Below are 21,713 nucleotides of genomic sequence, written 5' to 3' on the forward strand. Positions count from 1 at the left end.
CTAACTACCACCCCCTCACACCCCTGCAACAATTTCTCCACTAGAGGGCAATAAAAAAATCTTGAAAGCTGCAGTGGGGTAGAAGAGTTGCCCAGAGGCCTGGCCCTTAATTCTAACACCCTACTCCCCTGGCCTCCTCTTTAAAGCTCCTTGACAGTCTGGGTCTATCACACTCTCTGAGCCTTAATATCTTCCTTCAAGCAGTGACCAGCTCCAGCTAGGGTCCTTACTCCCAGTTTCAGCAGAGGAAACTGAAGGACTGTGACTTACCCATGGGGAGCCAAGGCCTCCCCCAGCTCATCTGCCTCCTTAATGTCATAAGGGGCCCAGGGCTAGACCATACGTGGCTGAGGCGGGGAGCCCAGGCTCTGTCCTCCAGTGTGGCATTCTCACTGCGCTTGTGGGGAGCCTTCAGCTGCCCCACCTTGCGAAGCCAGAGACCTGGGCTTGGGGACCCTGAGGATTAGGTCTGGGGCTCTAGCTGCAGGAGCCTGGCTGAGATCCTTCATTGCCTAGGGGGATCCCCTTGATGGGACTTACTCAGGACCCCAGGGGATCGGTTTGGAAGGGGCAGTCCTATATAGGGGTTAGGGATGGCAGGGCGAGAGGTCCCAGCCTCTGGTGAGGGGCATTCCCTGGCCTCCTCTGCCCTGGTCCCAGTCCTTGGGTCCTGAGAGGGAGACTACAGCAAGGAAGCACTAGGACAGTCTACTTACTCCCAAGACATCACTCATCCTACAACATTCATCATAAGACCAGTCGCACCCAGAGCCGTAGCGAGGCGGGTGAAGCTGTAGATTAGATAGATGATAGATAGATAGATAGATAGATAGATAGATAGATAGATAGATAGATGATAGACAGACAGATAGATGATAGATAGATGATAGTTTTTTTGTTTTGTTTTGTTTTGTTTTTCCAAGAGTGTCTCTCTGTTGCCCAGGCTGGAATGCAATGGTGCAGTCACGGCTCACTGCAACCTCCGCCTCCCGGGTTCCAGGGATTCTCCTGCCTCAGCCTCCCGAGGGAATCCCAGCCTGTAGCTGCGACTACAGGCGCGCGCCACTATGCCCGGCTAATTTTTGTATTTTTAGTAGAGACGGGGTTTCACCATGTTGGTCAGGCTGGTCTCGAACTCCTGACCTCAGGTGATCCGCGCCCCCCGCTTGGCCTCCCAAAGTTCTGGGATTACAGGCATGAGCCACCGCGCCCGGCCGATAGTTATATTAATCCTTTCTTTAATTTATGGATCTCAGGAAAAGGGCAGACTTGGTCGGGAGAGTAGACCCACCAGAGCTTCAGATTCCAAAGCCCCTCGGATCAGGGTCACTGCGGCAACCAGGGCCCCAGCCCTCTGGTCTCGTGCGTCACTGGAGGATAGGGGCTGGGCCACGGGAGGGCGGGGCGCGCCCTCTGGAAGGCGCGGAACTGTTGTGCGAGCCGAGCGCGTTGCTGCCCGGAGGCTCCTACGCCACGGCCCGCCGGGCCGGCGCCGGAAGTGAGTTGTTCCGAGGCGCCGCCGGGAGCTGCCACGTCCGAGACCCGGAGCAGCCACAGCCGCAATCATGGTGAGTGTTGGCACTGAGGAGGCCGAGCAGGGTGAAGGCCACGGTCGCGGCCCTCACGGGTTCCTCGGCCGTGCTGAGTCCCAAATCCCAGGCTGGAGCCGTTCAGCTCCCCTCCACCGCTTAGAGATTTGGGGGGCTCTGGCCCCGTCCTTGCGGACCATTCCGAGGGGAGTCCAGAGGTGAGGCCGAGGAACCTCCCTGACTGCGGGGCGCGTCGCTGCCGCGTCTCCTGCCAGTCCCCCTTCTCCTCGGTCAACAATTGAAAACAAAACGAGGAACAGCAGAGGAGCTACTGTATACCGAGCCCTCAGCATTGTTCGTAATCTCAGCCTGCTAACAGCCTTGTGAAGAAGGTGCTATTCTTCTCAACACTTTACAGATGAGGACACTTAAGGTTCGGAGACGTGGAGCCTCTTGCACAGCTGCTTAAGTGGTAGAGCCTAGATTTGAACCCTCCTAACCATTCCTTTCTGCCGCCTACTACATCTCCCAGCAGAGATGATTGAACTGTTGCTCGGGGTAGGGCCCCCAGGTGGGATGGGCACCTCGGGAAACGTAAAAATGGCCTGAACGACCCTCCGAAGGCAGGGGCTCAGGGTTTTTTAAGTCTCTGTGGCATCTGCAGTGTACATTCACTCCACACTTACTCCTTGAGTGAATGAATGACTGAATGAGAACTAAAGAACGGAAGTATCTGGGCTGAGCCTGGAATATCTAGTACATGCATTCTTTTAGAAACATGGGTGTGCCTCAGCAGCAGGTTTGAGGGAACCTGCAGGAACCTAGAAATCAGAACACTGTGTTCTTGTTCTGCAGAGGGTTAGGTGTAAACCACTCACCTCTGGCTCTTCCACTGCAGGTTAGAGTTGAGGCTCTTATGCTCTGACATTCAGCTCATCCTAAATGAATTTTTAACTCATTATCTGATTTCAAAGAGGTGAATTATTTTGAGTGCAGGTGTTAACAAGGACCAGATAATACCAGGTCCCTGGGAAGAAGTACTCCAAGAAGTTCTCTCTTTCTCTCTCTCCCCCTTCCTCTCTTCTCTCTCTCTCTTTCCCCACCCTCCCTCTCTCCCCGCTCCCTCTCCCTCCCCCCTTCCTCTCCCTCTCCCTTTCTCTCCCGCCCTTCCTCCCTCCTTCCTCCCTCCTTCCATCCTATTCTCTCCCCCTCCCTCTTTCCTTCCCCCGTTCTCTCTCTCTCTCTCTCATTCAGAAGCATGGTTCATCAACCGTGACTGGTGGGTGAGAGTGGTTAGAATTAAATGCTGATTATTTCTAAGGTCCTTTGGTAACCTGGTTGAAACTACCTCTCAGTAAACTTTCTTCCTGAATCTACTTATCTGCAGCTTTACAGAACTCAGTGTAACAACTGCTTTACATTCTAGACAGGCAGCCTGGTGGAGTGAAGTTTTGTGGACTGGGCGTTAGAAGGTTAGGAGATGGGGCTCTTTTCCCAGCTCTGCCTTGAACTGGCTCTGTGACTTTGGCAAGTGCTTTCTCTTCTCTGGGCTTCTTCATTTCCTTAGTCTGTCGTAGATCTCTGATTGACTGTGCCCTTGGTACCCTGCCCTCCCCGCCTTCCCGTGCACTTTGTAACCTATACAGCTCGGCACATGGAGGAAACTCCTTATTGTCCTTACTTGCCTTTGCAGACTTCGGGGACCTGATTTTTAGAGTCTAGAATTTGATGAGAGAACCTGTGCTTACTTGGTGTGTACCTCTTGAACTGCTTTGCAGCCATCCTCTTCCAGTGTCTGCCTTTCTAAAAACACAAGTCAAACTTTATACCTGTAGGGCTTGTGCTGGAAAAGATGAAATGGGGAAAATGGTAAGAAATGCCTGTTCCACACTGAAACTTCTTTTAAGTCCTCTTTTCTATCCCAAGAATTTAAGAGAATAGTGGTTGAGCAAAGAAAAACATAACAGCTTTTGTTCATTTACTTATTCAGCAAATAGTCACTGAGTTCCTTCTATTTGCAAAGCACTGTGCTGGATTTGAGGGGATTTGAAACTGCAGATGGCTCAGACCCTGGCTCCAAGGAGCTCACCTTCTAGTGGGGAGGAAGAAACAGCATAAAGTGTTGTATGTGTTCCTTGCTGAAGATATGCAAGAGAGTCCAGCCATTTGAGGATCTGAGAATCTTCAAGAAAGGTGATGGGTGGCCCCTTTTGAGCTGGACCTCAAAGAGTGGATAGGAGGGTGATGACCATGACACCATGTTCCAGCCCTACAAACTGTTCAACCCTGGATCCCACTAGGTGATGGACCAGGGAGCAGCCTCAGGAAAAACTCGAATCAAGTCCCCCAGTCTGAAGTAACAACCCTGTTATGCATAAACTGCCTGGAACATCAGAGCCTCTGTCATCTAGGAAAGGAACACCAGCTGTAGCTCCCTTGGGGTCTCTCCTCACCCTTAAGGGTAGCCAGGACTGCTTGCCATTTCCCCACACACATCAGGCTTTCTCAGACCTCTTTGTCTCTACTCGTGTATTCCCTCTGCTTGGCTGCCTGGACTGGTATTTTCCCCTGTGCCACCTGCAAATTCCTACCCATCATCTAAGGCTCAATTCATGTCTACCACCCCAGCCCTCAGGCTCCTACAGGACACGCAAACCACCATTAAAGAATTTATCTTGTGACACTAGCATTATTCGCGAGCTTCTCAAGGGCAAAAAGTTCCTCTTGTGTCTGTATATCCAGTTCCTGGCACAGCGCTTGGCAAAAAGTAGGTACTTAGAATTAATGCTTACTGAATGAGTGAACAAACAAATGCAGTCAAGAACTTGAGATGGTTGTATTCTAACTGCCATGAGTTAATTTACCAGTGATATCTTTGGTTCTAGGTGTCAGTAATTAACACTGTGGATACCTCCCATGAGGACATGATTGTAAGTATTAATATCACCCTCCCTGGAGGGCTGTGGACATGGGCATTTTTGTGGGAGGGAAGCAATTTGGGGTTTTCATTACCCCTTTTTGTTGATCATTCATGGATCCAGGGTGGCTTTGCAGTGGTTGCCCATCAGCCTGTAATCTCAGGGTATGGCTAGGCTCCCCAGCAGTGCCCTCTGAGCTGTCAGGACTGTGGCAGTCTGGTCACTCTCTGCTGGGAGGAACCTGGGAATAATTTGTAGTTCTAGGCTGTCAGTCTTCCAGCCAACACAATAACCTCTCGGATGAAGGCTGAGTGGGTACAGAGGTTTGACATAGTTTTCCCACTGTCTTCCTCCTGCTGTCACTTCTTAGCCCCACTGAAAACAGGGGTGAAAAGAAGAGAGTGTAGAAAGATGACTCAATACAAAGGCAGAGGACAACCACAGTGAAAGCCCCAAGCAGAGCCCAGTCAAACCACCAAGACAATAGGCCAAACAAGGCCCTTTGAACCAGAAGTCCGTACTCAGGGCATTTCCTGAGAGGTAAACACAAGGCTCAGTATAAGAGGACAGGGCTGCAGGAGAAGGTCCAGAGGTTAAAGTCTACAGCAGGAAAAACACAGACTGCTTCATTCAGGGCCAAGCAGCCTTTGAGCAAGACCCAGGACAGCTGGCTGACAGCGTTTCATGTCAGGGTTCTTGCCCTCACAACCTGTCCACCAACAGTTGCTTTTGGGTTTCTGAGAGGTTGTCTGATCCCAGAGTTGTGTATGTTCTCTCAATTCAGTCATGAGTGGTCTAGCTGTAAGACCACGTCTCCTTGGAGATAGCATGGCATCATGGGCAGGAAGACCCAATCTGAGACTCCCTAGCCAATATCTTAACTTTTCTGAGCCAGCCTCAATTTACTTATGGGAAAAATAATGGATATGCTACCTACTTGTATGAGTTTGGTTTGAGAACTAGATGAGGCCAAGTAGTAATGACAAACATTTGCATGCTCACTGTGTGTCAGGCCCCATGCTAAGTACTTTTCTTTTCTTTTTTTTTTTTTTTTGAGTTGGAGTTTCGCTCTCGTTGCCCAGGCTGGCGTGCAGTGGCACGATCTCAGCTCACCGCAACCTACACCTCCCAGGTTCAAGCAGTTCTCCTGCCCCAGACTCCCGAGTAGCTGGGATTACAGCTGTGCGCCACCACACCCAGCTAATTTTGTATTTTTAGTAGAGACAAGGTTTCTCCATGTTGGTCAGGCTGGTCTTGAACTCCCGACCTCAGGTGATCCGCCCGCCTCAGCTTCTTCCCAAAGTGCTGGGATTACAGGTGTGAGCCACTGCGCCGGCCGGCCGTACCTTTCATTCAATATCTTGTTTAACTTTCATAACAACCCTTGAGACAGATGCTATCATTAGCCTTATTTAAAGATAAGGGAACTAAGGCCCATAGGATGTTGGTAAATAATAAAGATAAGGAAACTGAAGCTCAAGAAGATGAAGTGTTTTCAAAGTTTGCACAGCAGGTAAACTAAAGAGATAGGATTTAGATCTGGAAGGTACTATGTCCTGCCTCCTTCCACTGAGAAGCATGAGAAGTGCTTCAGAAACACTCCTGTACTGTCTGCCCTCCAAGAAACCAAGGCCTGATACAGTGGAGGGAGTTCCCAAAGAAAAATCAGGATGTGCTCCTTGCGTAGGGAGGTGAGAATTTCCATCTGAGCCAGACAGAATGAGTGCCTTTGAATGGGCATAATTGCCCCTGGTGGCCATGGGAGTGCAGCTGATAGTCCTGAAACTCCCAGGGTGGGACAGCTGGGGAAAGTGACATCCATTGGAATAGGCAGGGCCAGCAAGCAGGAGGGACCAGGGTGTTCAGTGGTGCAGGAGGCATGGTGCCTCAGAGACCATCACCCTGTGGACAAGGATCTGCAGGGAGGGGCCAGGCCTAGTTCTGCATGCTCAGTCAGCATCAAGGAATTCGGTTCACAAGTGGTGAGAGCAGCGACGCTGAAGGCATTGTGTTCCTTGAGTGGAAAGTCTGGGAAGCTCTGGGCACATTACTAGTAAGGTCAAGCAGAAACCTCAAAACAAAGGTCCACAAAAGACCCAGGGCCAGGGCTGGAAAAAGCCCAAATATCTGAATGGAACCCTGTGTCCAGGCCAGAGCAGCATCACAGAAGACCTGACGGGGGACTCCAGGCAGTCAGAGGCCCACTCCTTTGGCCTGCTCCCATGCATTAGCATCAGGTGCTAGGGCTGAGCTGAACCCAGCTCAGTTCTTAGCCCACAGAGCCTAAGAACTGAGTAAGGCCTGAGAGGATGGAGGAAGAAGAGGGCAGCTAGGCCAACTTTTTTTCTCCCATACCCACCCTGCGGAACAGGAATGGAAGGGCCCTTCCCTGAGGTATGTAAAGGGTCTGTGACACCAGCTGGGCATGGCTTGCTTTGTCCATTTCAGAGAGACACTGCCCATTGGTGAAGTGAGAATGTCCACATGATAGCTTTCTGCCTGAGGGTGATGATACTTTGAGATTAGATTGATTTTAGGGAGATTCTGATCCAAACTAGACTCTGTGTGATGATGGCCCTCACCCCACCCACCCACCTACCCAGCCTGCAGGCTTCCCAAGCTGTCCTCCCTTTGCAGCATGACGCCCAGATGGACTACTATGGCACCCGCCTGGCAACCTGCTCATCAGACAGGTCTGTCAAAATCTTTGATGTGCGCAATGGAGGGCAGATCCTTATCGCCGACCTCAGGGGGTAAGTGCTAGCGAGCCCAGGGAAGGGCTCCAGGAATGGTGTGGGTTCTCAGGCCCTGCTTCAAGCGTGGGAGCAAGGCATGGAAGCCCAGATTCAGAGCAACCCCAAAGCACATTTAGCGGAGAGGACGCTGGGATCCCAGCCAGCCTGGCTGTCCTCAGCGGATGTCCCCAGGGATGATGCTGTTAAGGGCACAGGTGGATACAGGTGTGAATCTCAGCTCTGCCACTTTATATGTACCCACTAGAAGACCTTGGGCAAGTGAGTCAGTTTCTCTCTCAGAGCCTTCATCTGCACATCCTCAAAATTGGGCCAATGCTACCTCCTATCCAGCTAGTGCATGCAAGGCCCTGACACAGGGCCCAGGACACAGTAAGTCTTTAGTGCAGGCAGCTACTGCTACTTTTAAAAGTGGTAAACAGTACCATTTTGTGCAAGTTTAGCCAGTATGACCTGAAGTATCACAAAAGCATCACCGTAAGAATAATGCAAGAATGCTATCATTTTGTAAATCCCATTGTTCTGTCTGTTTACCCGTGGCAGGTGTTCAGTGATTATTTACAAATGTTTGACCTGCCCTGCTCCCTACTGAGATTCTTGAGGAAGTCCTGGCTCATTTTTATGGCCCCATCTCTACTGCTTTCCCTCAGCTCACTGCCTTTCACATATTTGTGGGTTTGTCTGGGTGCCATGGATCTCCAAGGGTTCTGTGAATAGAGTTCAGGGGTTGATGAATTGGGACAGGGGGAAAAAAATGCATTTTCAGTGACTCTGATATTTAGCATTTCCTTCAATTATGGATGTAGGCCAGAAACTTCAGTAGTATTTGTAGTGCCTGTCACTTTGTCACCAGTAGAAGTCACAGACATCACGGTTACTTAGCTACCTCAAAATATCACTTGTACTCATCACGACTTTGAAATTACAGTGGTTATTAGACCTGTCGCTAGGGTTTGTTGCTTGAAGTGTTAACGAAGTACATGCATCACTATCTCATAAATTGCTTTATAATATTTTGATAACAAGCTGGGCAAGGTGGCTCACACCTGTAATCCTAACACTTTGGGAGGCTTAGGTGGGAGGATGGCCTGAGCCTAGGAGTTTGAGGCTGCAGTGAGCCACAATGGTGCCACTGCACTGCAGCCTGGATGACAAGGCGAAACCCTTCTCAAGAAAAAAAAAAAAAAAGTTGATTACTCTATAATTTATAATTGAATTTTCTTTATAAGCCTAGTTCTGTGTGTTTTGTACATTATTCTGATGAGGGTCCATAACCTTCCCCAGAATGCACAGAAAAGATTAAGAGCCATGACGGGTAGGTGCTCAGCATGTGTTTGTTAACTGAATTAAAAAGCATAAACTAAGTCAGTGTCCATTTGGGGAAATGGGCCTAGAAGTTCCCTCTGTCTGAGTGTCAAACGATCAAGTGACTAAGGAGCCAAATCAAGCTTCTCTATGCAGGAGCCCCCCAGGCAGGCAGAGAGCTGCCACAGTGCAGCTTGTTGGCCAAGGCAGTTATGTTTGCTGTGACTCTGTCCTTTCTGCTATTTTTCTTACATTCAAAGGATGTGAAATATTGGAGGGATAAAAAAAATTCCCACCCCGTTCTTTTTTCCCTTAGTAAAAACTGTGCTAGTTGTTGGAAGATTGAGTCTACTCAGTTTCATTAAAAGAGACTTTGTAGAGACTGGGACTGTCCTGTTGTCCCAGTCAGACGGAGGAGGAGACTTGAGTGTGTGCAGCCCACGGTGAAGGAGTAAACCAGGAGCAGCACTAATAGCTAATGGGTATTGAGTGGCTTTTTTCTTTCCTTCTACCAAGCATTGTTCCAAACTTTATGAAAGAATTCTTATTGATGCCTCCATTTTCAGGTAAAGAGACAAAGATATCCTTGCCTAAAGTCAAGAGCTAGTGAATGGGAGAATGGGTCGGGTCTCCTAACCACTAACTCTACCATGCTACTCTACCTCTTGAGTGCTAAGGTGCAAAACCTTCTCTGGGCCAGAAAAATGATCCCCGTGCAAAGCCTGGCACAGAGTATGTGCTCAGATAGTACCTGTTATCAGGTGAATGGATAAAGATCAGAAGAGAAGGGAAAGACATGCCTTTCGAACAAATTAAAAGAGTAGTGGAAAACATCAAAATGAAACCAATAATGCCTCCTCAGGAAGCTGACCGTCGGGAAGGATGAATAGCAATTCAGTCTACAAATATTTCCTGAGCACTTGTGGCTGGAAACCCTGGACCAATTAATGACTAAGCTGTAGACAGTACATATAGACAGTGCTGGCTGCAGTCTGGGCAAGTGAGGCTCCTGCCTGGCCAAGACAGGAAGGCTGACCCAGAGGCTCAACTCTCTCTCAAAGGTCTGTGACCTTAGGTTGCTTAACCTCTTAGGACCTCAGGCTCCTGACTGTCCACTGAGCACCCCTTTTGAAATGGCATTGTATAGCTCTCCCTTTGAAGTTCTTAAGCAATTCTGCCCTGATATATCGTCGCAGGGAGCCATTTAGTTCTGTCCAAAGTAGTGCCTGCAGAGGCACTGTGGGTTCCTCTGGCCTATCTCTCCCTTTGTAGTCATGAGGGTCCTGTGTGGCAAGTGGCCTGGGCTCACCCCATGTATGGCAACATCCTGGCATCGTGCTCCTATGACCGGAAAGTCATTATCTGGAGAGAGGAAAACGGCACCTGGGAGAAGAGCCACGAGCATGCAGGACACGACTCCTCAGGTACGCTGAGCATGGCAGCAGAGCGGGCGAGGGGACCACTGGGTAAAAAAGGACTCTGTCCCAGCTGGAGCCCTGGCTCCCTGCCCCTTGTGGTGCCTCTTGTCTGTCCCTTGAGCTTTGGTTGGCTTTTCTGCTAGTCTGTCCGCAGCTGAGTAAGGCCCTAAGACCTAAAGCCAGTCCAAAGCAAATAAGAAAAGACAGGTGAGTTTCTCTTCAGAATTATTCATTTTAAGGACTACGCTTCATTCTCAGATTGTTGTCCTACCCACTTTTTTGTTAGACTGTAGGTTATGAAATCGTGGTATTAGTAGGTGATGGGTTTTTTTCGGTGTCCTCAGTTGACCAAGTTACAGCTTCCCCCTGGTGACTCCTACGGTTGTTTGTTGTAGAAATTTAGTAAAACAGTAAATCTGTGGAAGGCGGGACCTGGGGCCGCAGTCTCCCTGCTTTGCTCACTGCACTCTCCCTCTTCCCGCAGTGAACTCGGTGTGCTGGGCCCCCCATGACTACGGCCTGATCCTGGCCTGTGGGAGCTCAGATGGGGCCATCTCCTTGCTGACTTACACCGGGGAAGGCCAATGGGAAGTAAAGAAGATCAACAACGCTCACACCGTGAGTCCACCCCCTGCCTTTCGTGCAGCGAGAGCGCTTGCCTTGCCCTGTGTCTGCTGCAGACCCCCTAGAGGGTGGCAGGGGAGGGTCCCCGCTGGACAGTGGGCCGGGGAGTGGTCAGCTAACCAGACATGATTGCTCTAGAGCAGCTTTGAGCCTCTTTGCTCTGAAGCCAGACCAGGCTGCACCAGCCTCATTCAGCCCAGGCAGGGCTTGGCACTGCTTCCTTGCGTGCTCCCAAGCAGGGGAGGGCTGGTGCAGCAGCAGCCTGCTCACTGCCACCTTAGCTATGGTTGCCTCCGGGTGACATGCCCTGCAGCAGTCATTGGGACCCTGTAGAATGGAGTGGTGTTATTAAAACTTTTAAAAAGTATGTGAGCTATGCATACATTTAAGAAAGATTAACATAAACAAGGTCATTCTTTACCCAACTTTTGGTGAATCAGTGAGTGACAGTGGTCGTGATGTTGGTGGTTCAATCAAGGAATAAATGTTTGCAAAGCAAACATCAATGTCCTACCTCCTACCACCACACAGTTCAAAAACCAACAATAACCAGTGTGGGGGGCTCATATGACTAGTGCCATGTTGTTTGCTGTCATGCATCTGTATGATTATTGGATACTTTATGAGTTTTTATTCTACAATAATTTGTATCTATTCTTTTTCTAATCTACTCATTCCAGTTCAGGGTCACAGGTGGCTGGAGCCTGTCCTGGCAGCTTAGGGCATGAGGGAGAAGCCAGCCCTGGACAGGATACCATTCCACCAGAGGAGCACTCACACACACCCCCACACTCACACTGGGACAATGCAGACGTACCAGTGAAGCGAACATGCACATCTTTACAGTGTGAAAGGAAACCAGAGTACCAGGAGAGAGCCCAAGCAGACACAGGGAGAACACGCGGACTCCACACAGGCAGGGGCCCCTGCTGGGAGTTGTTGCTTTTTTTTTTTTTTTTTTTAATCTTGTCAACATTATAATGAAATGAAATTGAGGATCAGTTGTACATAGAATGAGACAGTCTGTGGTCTTTTGTGACTGGCTTCTCCTACTTAGCATAATGAGTTCAAGTTTCATCAATTTCATTTCATTATAATGCTATGAACATTTGCAGATAAGTTTTTGCATGAATACATGTTTTTAATACTCTTGGGTCTATACCTAGGTGTGAAATTGCTGAATCATATAGTAATTCTGTGTTTAACTTTTTGAGGAACTGCTAAACTGTTTTGCAAAGTAACTGTACCCTTTTACATTCCCATCAGCAGTGTATGAGGGTTCTAATTTCTCCACATCCTCACTAACACATGTCTGCCATTTTGATTACAGCTGTCCTAGTGAATGTGAGGTGGTATCTTACTGTGATTTTTTGGGTTTGTTTTGTTTTGTTTTTTTGAGACGGAGGCTTGCTCTGTCACCCAGGCTGCAGTGCAGTGACGTGATCTCGGCTCACTGCAACCCCTGCCTCCCAGGTTCAAGCAATTCTCATGCCTCAGCCTCTTAAGCAGCTGGAATTACAGGCACATGCCACAACACCCGGCTAATTTTTGTATTTTTAGTAGAGACAGGGTTTCACCATGTTGCCCAGGTTGGTCTCAAACTCCTGGCCTCAAGTGATCCGCCCACCTCAGCCTCCCAAAGTGCTGGGATTACAGGTGTGAGCCACCGCACCTGGCCCTTATTGTGATTTTTATTTGCATTTTGCTAATCAAAGATGATGGTGAGCATCTTTTGGGGGCTTTTGGAGAAATGACTGGGAGGAGTTTGCACTCTGTAACACCGAGTGAGTGCAAGCGGCCCACAGTAAGAAAGGCTGAAGGGGTGGGAAGAAATCTGAGCTCTGTGATCCTCCAGAGCAAGCCTCTGGGACAGGGCCCCTCAGGAGGAAGAACTGCAGGAAACGAAATCACAGTTGAGCTGGATAGGGACACAGGAAAGGAAGGATGAGATGTAGACCAATGTGGGGAAGAGGAACAAAGACAAGAACTCCTGAAAGCCATCTCCCACGTTTTTTAACACTACACAGAAACGAGGGAGAATTCTGAGCTTAGACTTTCCTGAGCCTTTCTTATCAGGAAAACTCATCTCACCTAAAAATAACAGAAAAGTATTTGAAGTGAAATTGCATACAAAGTTGTTATATAAGAAACAAGAATATGCAAAATAACCTCCCTGCGGACAGTGAGAGCATATTAGAAAGACACGCCCACATAACCGAGCCAAGCTGTAACCTGCTGTTTCAAATCAAGCCAGGTGACATTCTAACAATACAAAACAAGACAGAATAGTGTAAATCAACTTTTTTTTTTTTTTTTTGAGACGGAGTCTCGCTCTGTCGCCCAGGCTGGAGTGCAGTAGCGCAATCTCGGCTCACTGCAAGCTCCGCCTCCCGGGTGCATACCATTCTCCTGCCTCAGCCTCCCGAGTAGCTGGGACTACAGGCGCCCGCCACTACGCCCGGCTAATTTTTTATATTTTTAGTAGAGACGGGGTTTCACCGTGGTCTCGATCTCCTGACCTCGTGATCCGCCCACCTCGGCTTCCCAAAGTGCTGGGATTAGAGGCGTGAGTCACCGCGCCCGGCCAAATCAACTTTTTAAAAATCAGAAATAAGGTGACAGAACTCAGGAAAGAATTAGAATTAAAAATCATTTCAGAAGTAAAGACTAAGACGAAATGCAAGTGTTGATGAACACAGCAGATCCTGCCTGAAAAGGATAAACAGTGTGAAAAAGGAAACATTTCAAGAGCAAAAAAGTGAAAGGGTAAAAAGGTTTTGAGCAAAAGTAAAGACAGGCAGAAAGGTCAGACATATGAATACCAGGAGTCCCTGGAAAGGAAAACAGAACAAATTCCAAAAAGTAATCCAGAAAACTTTCTTAAAATTAAAAAACAAAGATTTGAAACTTCAGATTGAGAGATCATACCCCACACTTAACAATGTCAGCCAGGCGCGGCGGCTCAGCCTGTAATCTCAGCACTTTGGGAGGCTGAGGTGGGCGGATCACCTGAAGTCAGGAGTTCAAGACCAGCCTGACCAATATGGCAAAACCCTGTCTCTACTAAAAATACAAAAATTAGCCGGATGTGGTGGCGCGCACCTGTAATCTCAGCTACTTGGAAGGCTGAGGCAAGAGAATTGCTTGAACCCGGGAGGCAGAGGTTGCAGAGAGCCGAGATCACACCATTATACTCCAGCCTGGGCGACAAAGACAAAGCAAGACTCTGTCTCAAAAAAAAAAAAAAAAATCAAGGCCAGGCGTGATGGCTCAGCCTGTAATCCTAGCACTTTGGGAGATCAAGGTGGGAGGATTGTTTGAGGCCAGGAGTTCAAGACCAACCTGGCCAACATAGTGAGACCCTGTCTCTTAAAAAAAAAAAAATTCAACCCAGCATCACCAACCAAAAGATATAATTCTAGTAAAATTATTAGACTTTAAAGAAAATTTTGGGGGGTTCTAGAGAAAAGGAACCTTGTGACTTAAAGGGGAAAGACAATTAGATTATTGTCAGACTTTTCAATAGTAAGGATTGGTGCAGAAGAAAAAAGAATAACATGTTTAACATACTCTAGGAAAGAAAGTGTGAGCCAAGGATTTATAACCAGAAAAAAGACTTATACACAAAAGGTTATAGCAGCTTTAATAGCCAAAAACTGGAAATAGTCCACATGTCCATCAACAGGTAAATGATAAGTTGGGATATATCCATACTTTGGAAATACTGCGAGCAATAAAAAGAAATGACTTAACACAATAAGATGAAGAATAAATTTCAAAATAATTATGCTGAGTGAAAAAAAGAAGAAAAAGGACACACTGTGATTCCACTGCTGTAATATCTAGGAAATGCAGCTGAGTAGGCCCATGGTCACCAAGATTGGGGGCTGCAGGATAGGGAAATGGATTACCAGGGGATCCGAGGAAACTTTTGGGAATGATGGGCATGTTCCTTATCTTGATTGAGGTGATGTGATGATCCTACAGGGTATATTTTTGTCAAAATTCACCAAATCATGCACTTGATATGCAGTTTATGTCAATTATACCATATCAAAGCTGTTTTTAAAATTAGCTTTGGAGTGTAAAGGATATGAACTATTATCAATATGCAAGAATTCAGGGATTATTGTTTCTAGGAGCCCTTGCTGAGGAATCTACTAGAGGATACAAGTCACACAACAAAAATGACTACAAATACTTCAGCGTAAATATATAGTTACTTGTAGAGAACTAAGACGAAATGAGGGTTAAAAGGCTGGGCCCAGGGTGGGCACCGTGGCTCACACCTGTAATCCCAGCACTTTGGAAGGCTGAGGCAGGTGGATCACCTGAGCTCAGGAGTTCGAGACCAGCCTGGCCAACATGGCAAAACCCCATGATGTGGTTTGGCTGTATCCCTACCTAGATCTCATTTTGAATGCCCATGTATTGTAGGGGGTACCCAGTGGGAGTTGAGTCATGGGAGGAGGTCTTTCCCATGCTGTTCTCTTGATAGTGAATAAGTCTCACAAGATCTGATGGTTTTATGAGGAGGAGTTCACCTGCACAGGCTCTCTCCCTTTTTGCTGCCATCCATGTGAGACGTGACTTGCTCCTCCTTGCCTTCTGCCATGATTGTGAGGCCTCCCCAGCTACGTGGAGCTGTAAGTCCATTAAACCTCTCTTTTTTTTTTGTAAACTGCCCAGTCTCAGGTATGTCTTTATCAGCAGTGTGAAAATGGACTAATACACCCCATCTCTACTAAAAATACAAAAATTAGGCAGGCATGGTGGCACACACCTGCAATCCCAGCTACGCGGGAGGCTGAGGCAGGAGAATCACTTGAACCTGGGAGGTGGAGGTTGCAGTGAGCCAAGATCGCACCTCTGCACTCCATCCTGGGCAACAGAGCCAGACTCTGTCTCAAAAAAAAGGCAGTGGCTCACACCTATAATCCCAGTACTTTGGGAGTCTGAGGTGGGAGGATCGCTTGAGCCTACGAAGTTTGAGGCTGCAGTGAATGAACCATGATCATACCAGCCTGCACTCCAGCCTGGGTGACAGTGAGACCCTGTCTCAATTAAAAAAAAAAAAAATTTGTTAATAATAAATAAAGAGGAGAATCAGTCATCTTTGGAAAGTGATAGAACCAGTTCAGAAAGAATCAAGCCTGGATGGCTTTCCTTTTTGACCTTGTATTAGTCTGTTTTCACACTGCTGGCAAAGACACACCCGAGACTGAGCAATTTATAAAGGAAAGAGGATGGAGAACTCACAGTTCTACATGGCTGGGGAAACCTCACAGTCATGGCAGAAGGCAAAGAGGAGCAAGTCACATCTTACATGGATGGCAGCAGGCAAAAGAGAGAGCTTGTGCAGAAAAACTCACATTTTTAAAATCGTCAGATCTAGCGAGACTTATTCACTATCATGAGAACAGCATGGGAAAGACTTGCCCCTGTGATTCAATTACCTCCTACTGGGTCCCTCCCACAACACGTGGGAATTCAACATGAGATTTGAGTAGGGACACAGCCAAACCATATCAGACCTCTGCCCCTGGGTAACCTAATAGTTCATGAGGAGAAGTGCCCCTATCTGGAGCATTCCATGGAATAAATGACAAAGAAAGGATAGAATTAAGAGTATCACCATTTTGCAAGCCCCAGTGAATTAAGAGAGACCTGAGTTACTGACAGCTGTTAATATAAGAGACAATCTAACGTGCCTCCTGATGAGAGAACACACCAGCTCTAGTCTTGCCAAAGGGATCACACCTGAGTCTGTCTAGTCTTGGCTCCAGCTGACAGTTTTCAGGAATTCAGAGGAACATATTGAACTGCGTATGAAGCAGCAAAACCCAGACCAAGAGACTAGGCTCTCTTCAGCAGAAAAATTGTAAGGAAAAAAATCAGAGGAGGAATCTGCAAAGTAGGAGATGTAAAAAAACATCCAAAAAATGTTTAATGGACAAGACTAAACCATAAGTATCTAGGGATGCACATTTGGGTGATAAAATGGGGGAAAAATGGGTTAGAAGTCAGGGCAGTAGTTACTTACAGTGGAAGAGGGAGCTATGATTAGGAAGGGCATAATGACAGGGCTTTTCAGGCAGGTGGCAGAATTTTTGTTTCTTGATCTATTACTTTATAACAAAAGATTTTTCTTAAAAAAAAAAAAAGCTCCAATGTGCCATTCTTTCATGTGTTTAAAAAATGTCCTGTTTCTTAAATTTGTGGGAGTTCTTAATTTCTACTTTTAGCACACACTGCAGAAAAATGCACACACTGTTGGGATCCTTGAGGGAGAATTCTGAGCAGTGGACCATATGATAAGTGCTTCATGTCAGCCTTCACACACAGTCCAGCCCTAAGAAGCGGAGGGGAGAGGGACAGCAGGCTTGGGTCTGCAGAAGCAGTGTTCTCTTGCAAGGCAGAGTCATCATGTGTCCCATCTTTACAGATTGGCTGCAATGCCGTCAGCTGGGCCCCTGCTGTTGTACCTGGAAGCCTCATAGACCAGCCATCGGGGCAGAAACCCAGTTATATCAAGAGGTTTGCATCAGGTGGCTGTGACAACCTCATCAAGCTGTGGAAGTAAGTAGGGATGTGTGGCCTTCTCTTTGAGGGGACACTTCTACCCTTTACCCTACTCACCATGACTCAGCCACATTCACAAGAAACAAGGTCATCTTTCTTTCTCCCTCCTGCCAGTAAAATACTATTTTCAGTCTGTTGGAGGATATCCTTGAAAAACAACACAACTCCTGTTCCCCTAATTCCCAACTGTTGGAGCTGACTCTCTGGCTGTGGAAGCAGAGCATTTTCTGGAGGGGTGAAGGGAATAAAATGCCACAAACTCCATGAATGAAAGAAGAAAGATGGAATTGCTTCCTCAACCCAGGCAGAGCCTGTCAGGTTGGGGAGGAGTTGAGGTGTGGGAAAGGCCCCCTGCTGATTCTCTGTCCCCACTGTTAGGGAGGAGGAGGACGGCCAGTGGAAGGAGGAGCAGAAGCTAGAAGCGCACAGTGACTGGGTTCGAGATGTGGCCTGGGCCCCCTCCATTGGCCTGCCCACCAGCACCATCGCCAGCTGCTCCCAGGTCAGCCCAGGGCCATGAGAGTATCCCTTGTCATTTAATCTCGAGTTACGCCCATCAGCTCTTAGTCTCCTTAGCAGAAAGTCCTCTGGGAGGGTAAAGGGAGAGCAACAGGCACCTTTGGCCCAGAGCACAGGGAGTCAGGTCATTGTGTGGGGAAGTCTTGGTCAGAAGCCACAAGTGGCCTGCCTCTGCCGAGATGAGACAGCTACAACAGAACCAGCACCAAAAAGGAGGCAGATTTGGGATGAATTTTCCCTTCTGACCCATGTGAGACTAGGGAGCCGAGGTGCCCAGGTGCAGTTCCGAGTGTTCCAAAGCAACGATGGGGTGGGATGGGAATTCTAGGCTCAGCTAGCAAGCCACCCTTTCCAGACAGCAAGGACGGCCAAGGGTGAGCCTTTAGTTACGTGCCACCGCCCTAGAGGGAGCCAGCCAGGTCTTTCACATCATAGGAACCTATTTGGTTTGGTTCTAAATTTGAGATTTTTGTGCTTTTTTACTTGTGCCTTCTCATTCTCCGAGCTTGGTTTTTGGAGAGCTCTGCCCATTCAGTTGAGAAGGTATAGACGGCCAGTGGAAGTGACTTGGCAGGCATGAGGAAAACCCCAGAGAGAATCTGAGTTAGCAATGCAGACAGAGCCCACCTCCGAAACCCGGATGAGAAAAGGAATCCGGGAGACTCTTAACCAGTGTGAAGAGACAGAAACAAGGCTGTGGACGCCCCAGAGGTCCTTGGCTCCCCTTTGAATCCCCCACCCTGTTCCTGCAGAGAGGTGCCGCGTGGCTCTAGATTAGGAGGACATCACAAACGCAGGAGTCTTGACCCCACCTGACTCTATCCTGTTTCTTCCTAGGACGGTCGTGTGTTCATTTGGACCTGTGATGATGCCTCAAGCAATACGTGGTCCCCTAAATTGTTGCACAAGTTCAATGATGTGGTGTGGCATGTGAGCTGGTCCATCACAGCCAACATCCTGGCTGTCTCCGGTGGAGACAATAAGGTACATACATACCCATTCCCCGTGGCATGGTGGACATGGCCTGTTGGTCTTCACCCCGCCCACTAGAGAGCGCACTTGACATTCCCGTCTGACTGCAGGCTGGGCACGAGCCTTAGCCAGGACTGCGTTTTGAGTGTGCCTCTTAGTTACATCATTAATGTCACAGCCCCTGAGGTAGTATTAACACGTCCCCCTTTCACAGATGAGGAAAGAAGCTGACAGAGGCGATTTGACTTGCATGGGGGTCCCAAAACTATGAGGTGGCAGAGCCAGTCAGGCCCATCACCCTACTAAGCATTTGGTCACCTCATGGTGATGTTCAGTTAGCTGTGCCAAAAAAGCAAGTGTATAAGAACCCATAAACAAAAGCAAGAAGATTGGGGATTTTTTGTCCATAACACTTAAAAGGCTTTTTAAAAACCTGTAGAGTTTATGAATACTTGTTATGCTGGTAAGAGGTAGGTACACAGTGGGTGCGTTGAAAGAGTTTGCATTTTGCAGCTGAAAAGAGTTCTGGAGACCAGCTGCACAGGGATACAAATGTACTTCACACAACTGGACTGTGCAGTTAAAAATGGCCAAGATCATTTTATGTTACATGTATTTTACAATTAGAAGGAAAAAAAGCTACCCGCAGAAAGGAAGCAGTAACAAGCCATAGCCATCTGCCCAGCTGAATTCCCCTATAAGACAGAGGATCTCTAACGCCACAGGGTCAGTTCCACGTGGAGTGGCCGTGCTGCGTTTTCAGGCACATCTGCTCTGCGTCTGAAGTGTGAGTTGGTCTGGATCCTGCCAGCCCTTGCTGCTTCTCTCCCTTGCCTATGTTGGTCTTTTACTGTTTGTTTCCCAGTGGCCACTTTGGCTCCATGTCTTACCTTTCATTTGTGTGGCTCACGGCACAACCAACACAGGCAAGGCAGAGAAGCAGCTGGTCTCCAGAACTCTTTTTCAGCTGCAAAATTGAAACTCTGTACCCATTAAATAACTCCCTTCCCCATTGCCCCTCCCCAGCCCTGGCAGCCACCCTTCTCCTTTCTATGTGAATTTGACTGCTCTAGGGACCTATCTAAACGGAATCATACAGTATTTGTCCTTTTGCGACTGAGTTATGTCACTAGCAGTATGCCCTTAAGGTACCTCCATGCTGTATGTAGCATGTCAGAATTCCTTCCTTTGTAAAGCTAAGTAGTGTTGCATTGTATAGACAGCCCACACTCTGTTTCTACACTTACTCCTCCACCAAAGGGCACCTGGGCTGTTGCCACCTCTTAGCTATCGCGAATAGTGTGGCTGTGAACATGGGCGTGCAGATCTTGAGAGCCTCTGCAGGCAGCTTTTCTGGCCGAGGGTCCCTTTCATCTACAGTGGTCCCAGAAGGATCTAGCAGGCTCCTTCTCAAAGCCATATTTCTAGTGAGTGCCAGAGTTAGGACTAGAACCCAGGTTAATGGCACTCAGGACTGACCAAAGGAAACAGATTGCCTCAAGCAGGCCCACAGTGATTTTTACAAGGCTGTAAGCAAGTGCCTGGCTGTGCATGCAATGTTTTGGGGTCCCCATCACTATGCATTTAGGCTTCTTGCTCTTTCCTTCTTTATAAGCATGTTTCCTTTTGCTGTCTCCATAGCACCCTTACCTAAAGGACTTAGTATGTTTTCAATCCCAGAGCATTCTGCAGTGTGTTGAGTGAATAGTTTTTGTCCCTAAAGCAAGAGTTCTTAAAATCAAAATTGTTATTTTCATTTTTAATCTATGTACATAGCTTTAGATTTTTGGTTTTTTTTTTGAGATCGAGTCTCACTCTGTCATCCAGGCTGGAGTGCAGTGGCGCGGTCTCAGCTCACTGCAACCTCAGCCTCCCCAGTAGCTGGGAGATTACAGGTGCCCGGTAGTTTTTTTGTATTTTTAGTAGAGACGGGGTTTCACCAGTTCAGGCTGGTCTCGAACTCCTGGCCTCAGGTGATCCACCCATCTCAGCCTCCCAAAGTGCTGAGATTAAGGTGTGAGCCACCATGCCCAGCCTAGATTGATTTTTTTTAATGCAGCCTCCTAATTTTCACTCTCTAGGGTCAAACCTTTTCAGCTTTTAGCTATTTCTTATACAGTTTACTTCAGTGTAGTAACAACATATTGAACTGTTACCTTCCTCTACCACAGTAGTTTTCAAACTGCAGTGTTGTTAAATCTGTTAAAAACAGATTGCCAGCCCCACCCCCAGAGCTTCTTAGTCAGTTGTTCCAGGCCCCAAGAATCTGCAGTTGTAGCAAGCCTCCCAGGTGACCAATGCTCTGTTCTGGGGACCACACTTTGCAAACCCTGCTCCCTGCCACCCCATATCCTCTCACTGTAGCTCTGTCACAGTTTGGTGAAAACAGTATCCTGTGTTGACATCATCATCCACAGCTGCTGTTATTGTTACTCCTTTTTTTCTGCGAGTTTTTATTCCTGGACTGACTCTTTTTGGTGGGATTTCAGTGGAGAAGGGACATGCTGTGTTCACCTACAAGCCTCTGGGCAGTGGTTCTTGATGGGGATGAGGCTCACATTTAGGGGACAGCAGAGGGAAGGGCACAGACCCGGGATAATCTGGTTGTGCACTGACTTACTTACAGGTGACCCTGTGGAAGGAGTCGGTTGACGGGCAGTGGGTGTGCATCAGTGATGTCAACAAGGGCCAGGGCTCCGTATCAGCGTCAGTCACAGAGGGCCAGCAGAACGAGCAGTGACAAGACAGGTGGGGCCTGGCTCCCCACCCGCCAGCTCCAGGACTGCCCCTTCCTAGGCCAACTAACCAAACAACTGGGAAGAGCCCCCAACTCCAACAGGATTATTTTCCCAGGAGGAGTTACAGATGCAGCCACAGATTGATCATCTGCCTTAACACGATCGGAGATGCGTTGTAATCTGCTGTCCAGCTGAAAGCACTCATGAGGAAGAAACTACAAGTGATGTTCAAATCTATTTTAAACAACTATTTTGGGCCATTTTTATGTACCTTTGGGTTCAGGCATTATTTGGGGGGGGTTTGTTTCCAAAGTAACTAAATAAAGTCATATTGCTTATAATTCCTGCTGTTATC

The 21,713-nt window shown here is 47.9% G+C and overlaps 1 protein-coding gene across 2 annotated transcripts; it reads left to right on the forward strand.

The window, feature by feature from the left end:
* The first annotated feature begins 1,416 nt into the window (after positions 1–1,416).
* SEC13 (SEC13 homolog, nuclear pore and COPII coat complex component) lies at positions 1,417–21,699 on the forward strand. Of its 2 annotated transcripts, none has more exons than XM_055260564.2 (9): positions 1,417–1,568; positions 4,415–4,459; positions 7,085–7,200; positions 9,778–9,929; positions 10,408–10,541; positions 16,993–17,126; positions 17,508–17,631; positions 18,486–18,632; positions 21,247–21,699. In XM_055260564.2, the coding sequence occupies exons 1-9, from the start codon at positions 1,566–1,568 to the stop codon at positions 21,358–21,360; spliced, it is 969 nt and encodes a 322-aa protein (XP_055116539.1). In that variant the 5' UTR covers positions 1,417–1,565; the 3' UTR covers positions 21,361–21,699. The 2 variants fall into 2 exon arrangements, with proteins under 2 accessions (XP_055116539.1, XP_063486485.1); XM_063630415.1 differs by lacking the exon at positions 1,417–1,568 and adding an exon at positions 3,228–3,398.
* The last annotated feature ends 14 nt before the right edge of the window (positions 21,700–21,713 follow it).

The sequence above is a fragment of the Symphalangus syndactylus genome, chromosome 21 (assembly GCF_028878055.3).
Source record: "Symphalangus syndactylus isolate Jambi chromosome 21, NHGRI_mSymSyn1-v2.1_pri, whole genome shotgun sequence".
Lineage (NCBI taxonomy): Eukaryota > Metazoa > Chordata > Mammalia > Primates > Hylobatidae > Symphalangus > Symphalangus syndactylus.

Bases quoted from the DNA above. Each gene is read 5' to 3' on its own strand.
- SEC13 (XM_063630415.1), top strand. From the start codon at position 3,258: ATGAGAGAACCTGTGCTTACTTGGTGTGTACCTCTTGAACTGCTTTGC. The intron at 3,399-4,414 runs GTAAGAAATGCC...CTTTGGTTCTAG, and splicing joins AAGATGAAATGGGGAAAATG to GTGTCAGTAATTAACACTGT. The intron at 7,201-9,777 runs GTAAGTGCTAGC...CTCCCTTTGTAG, and splicing joins CTTATCGCCGACCTCAGGGG to TCATGAGGGTCCTGTGTGGC.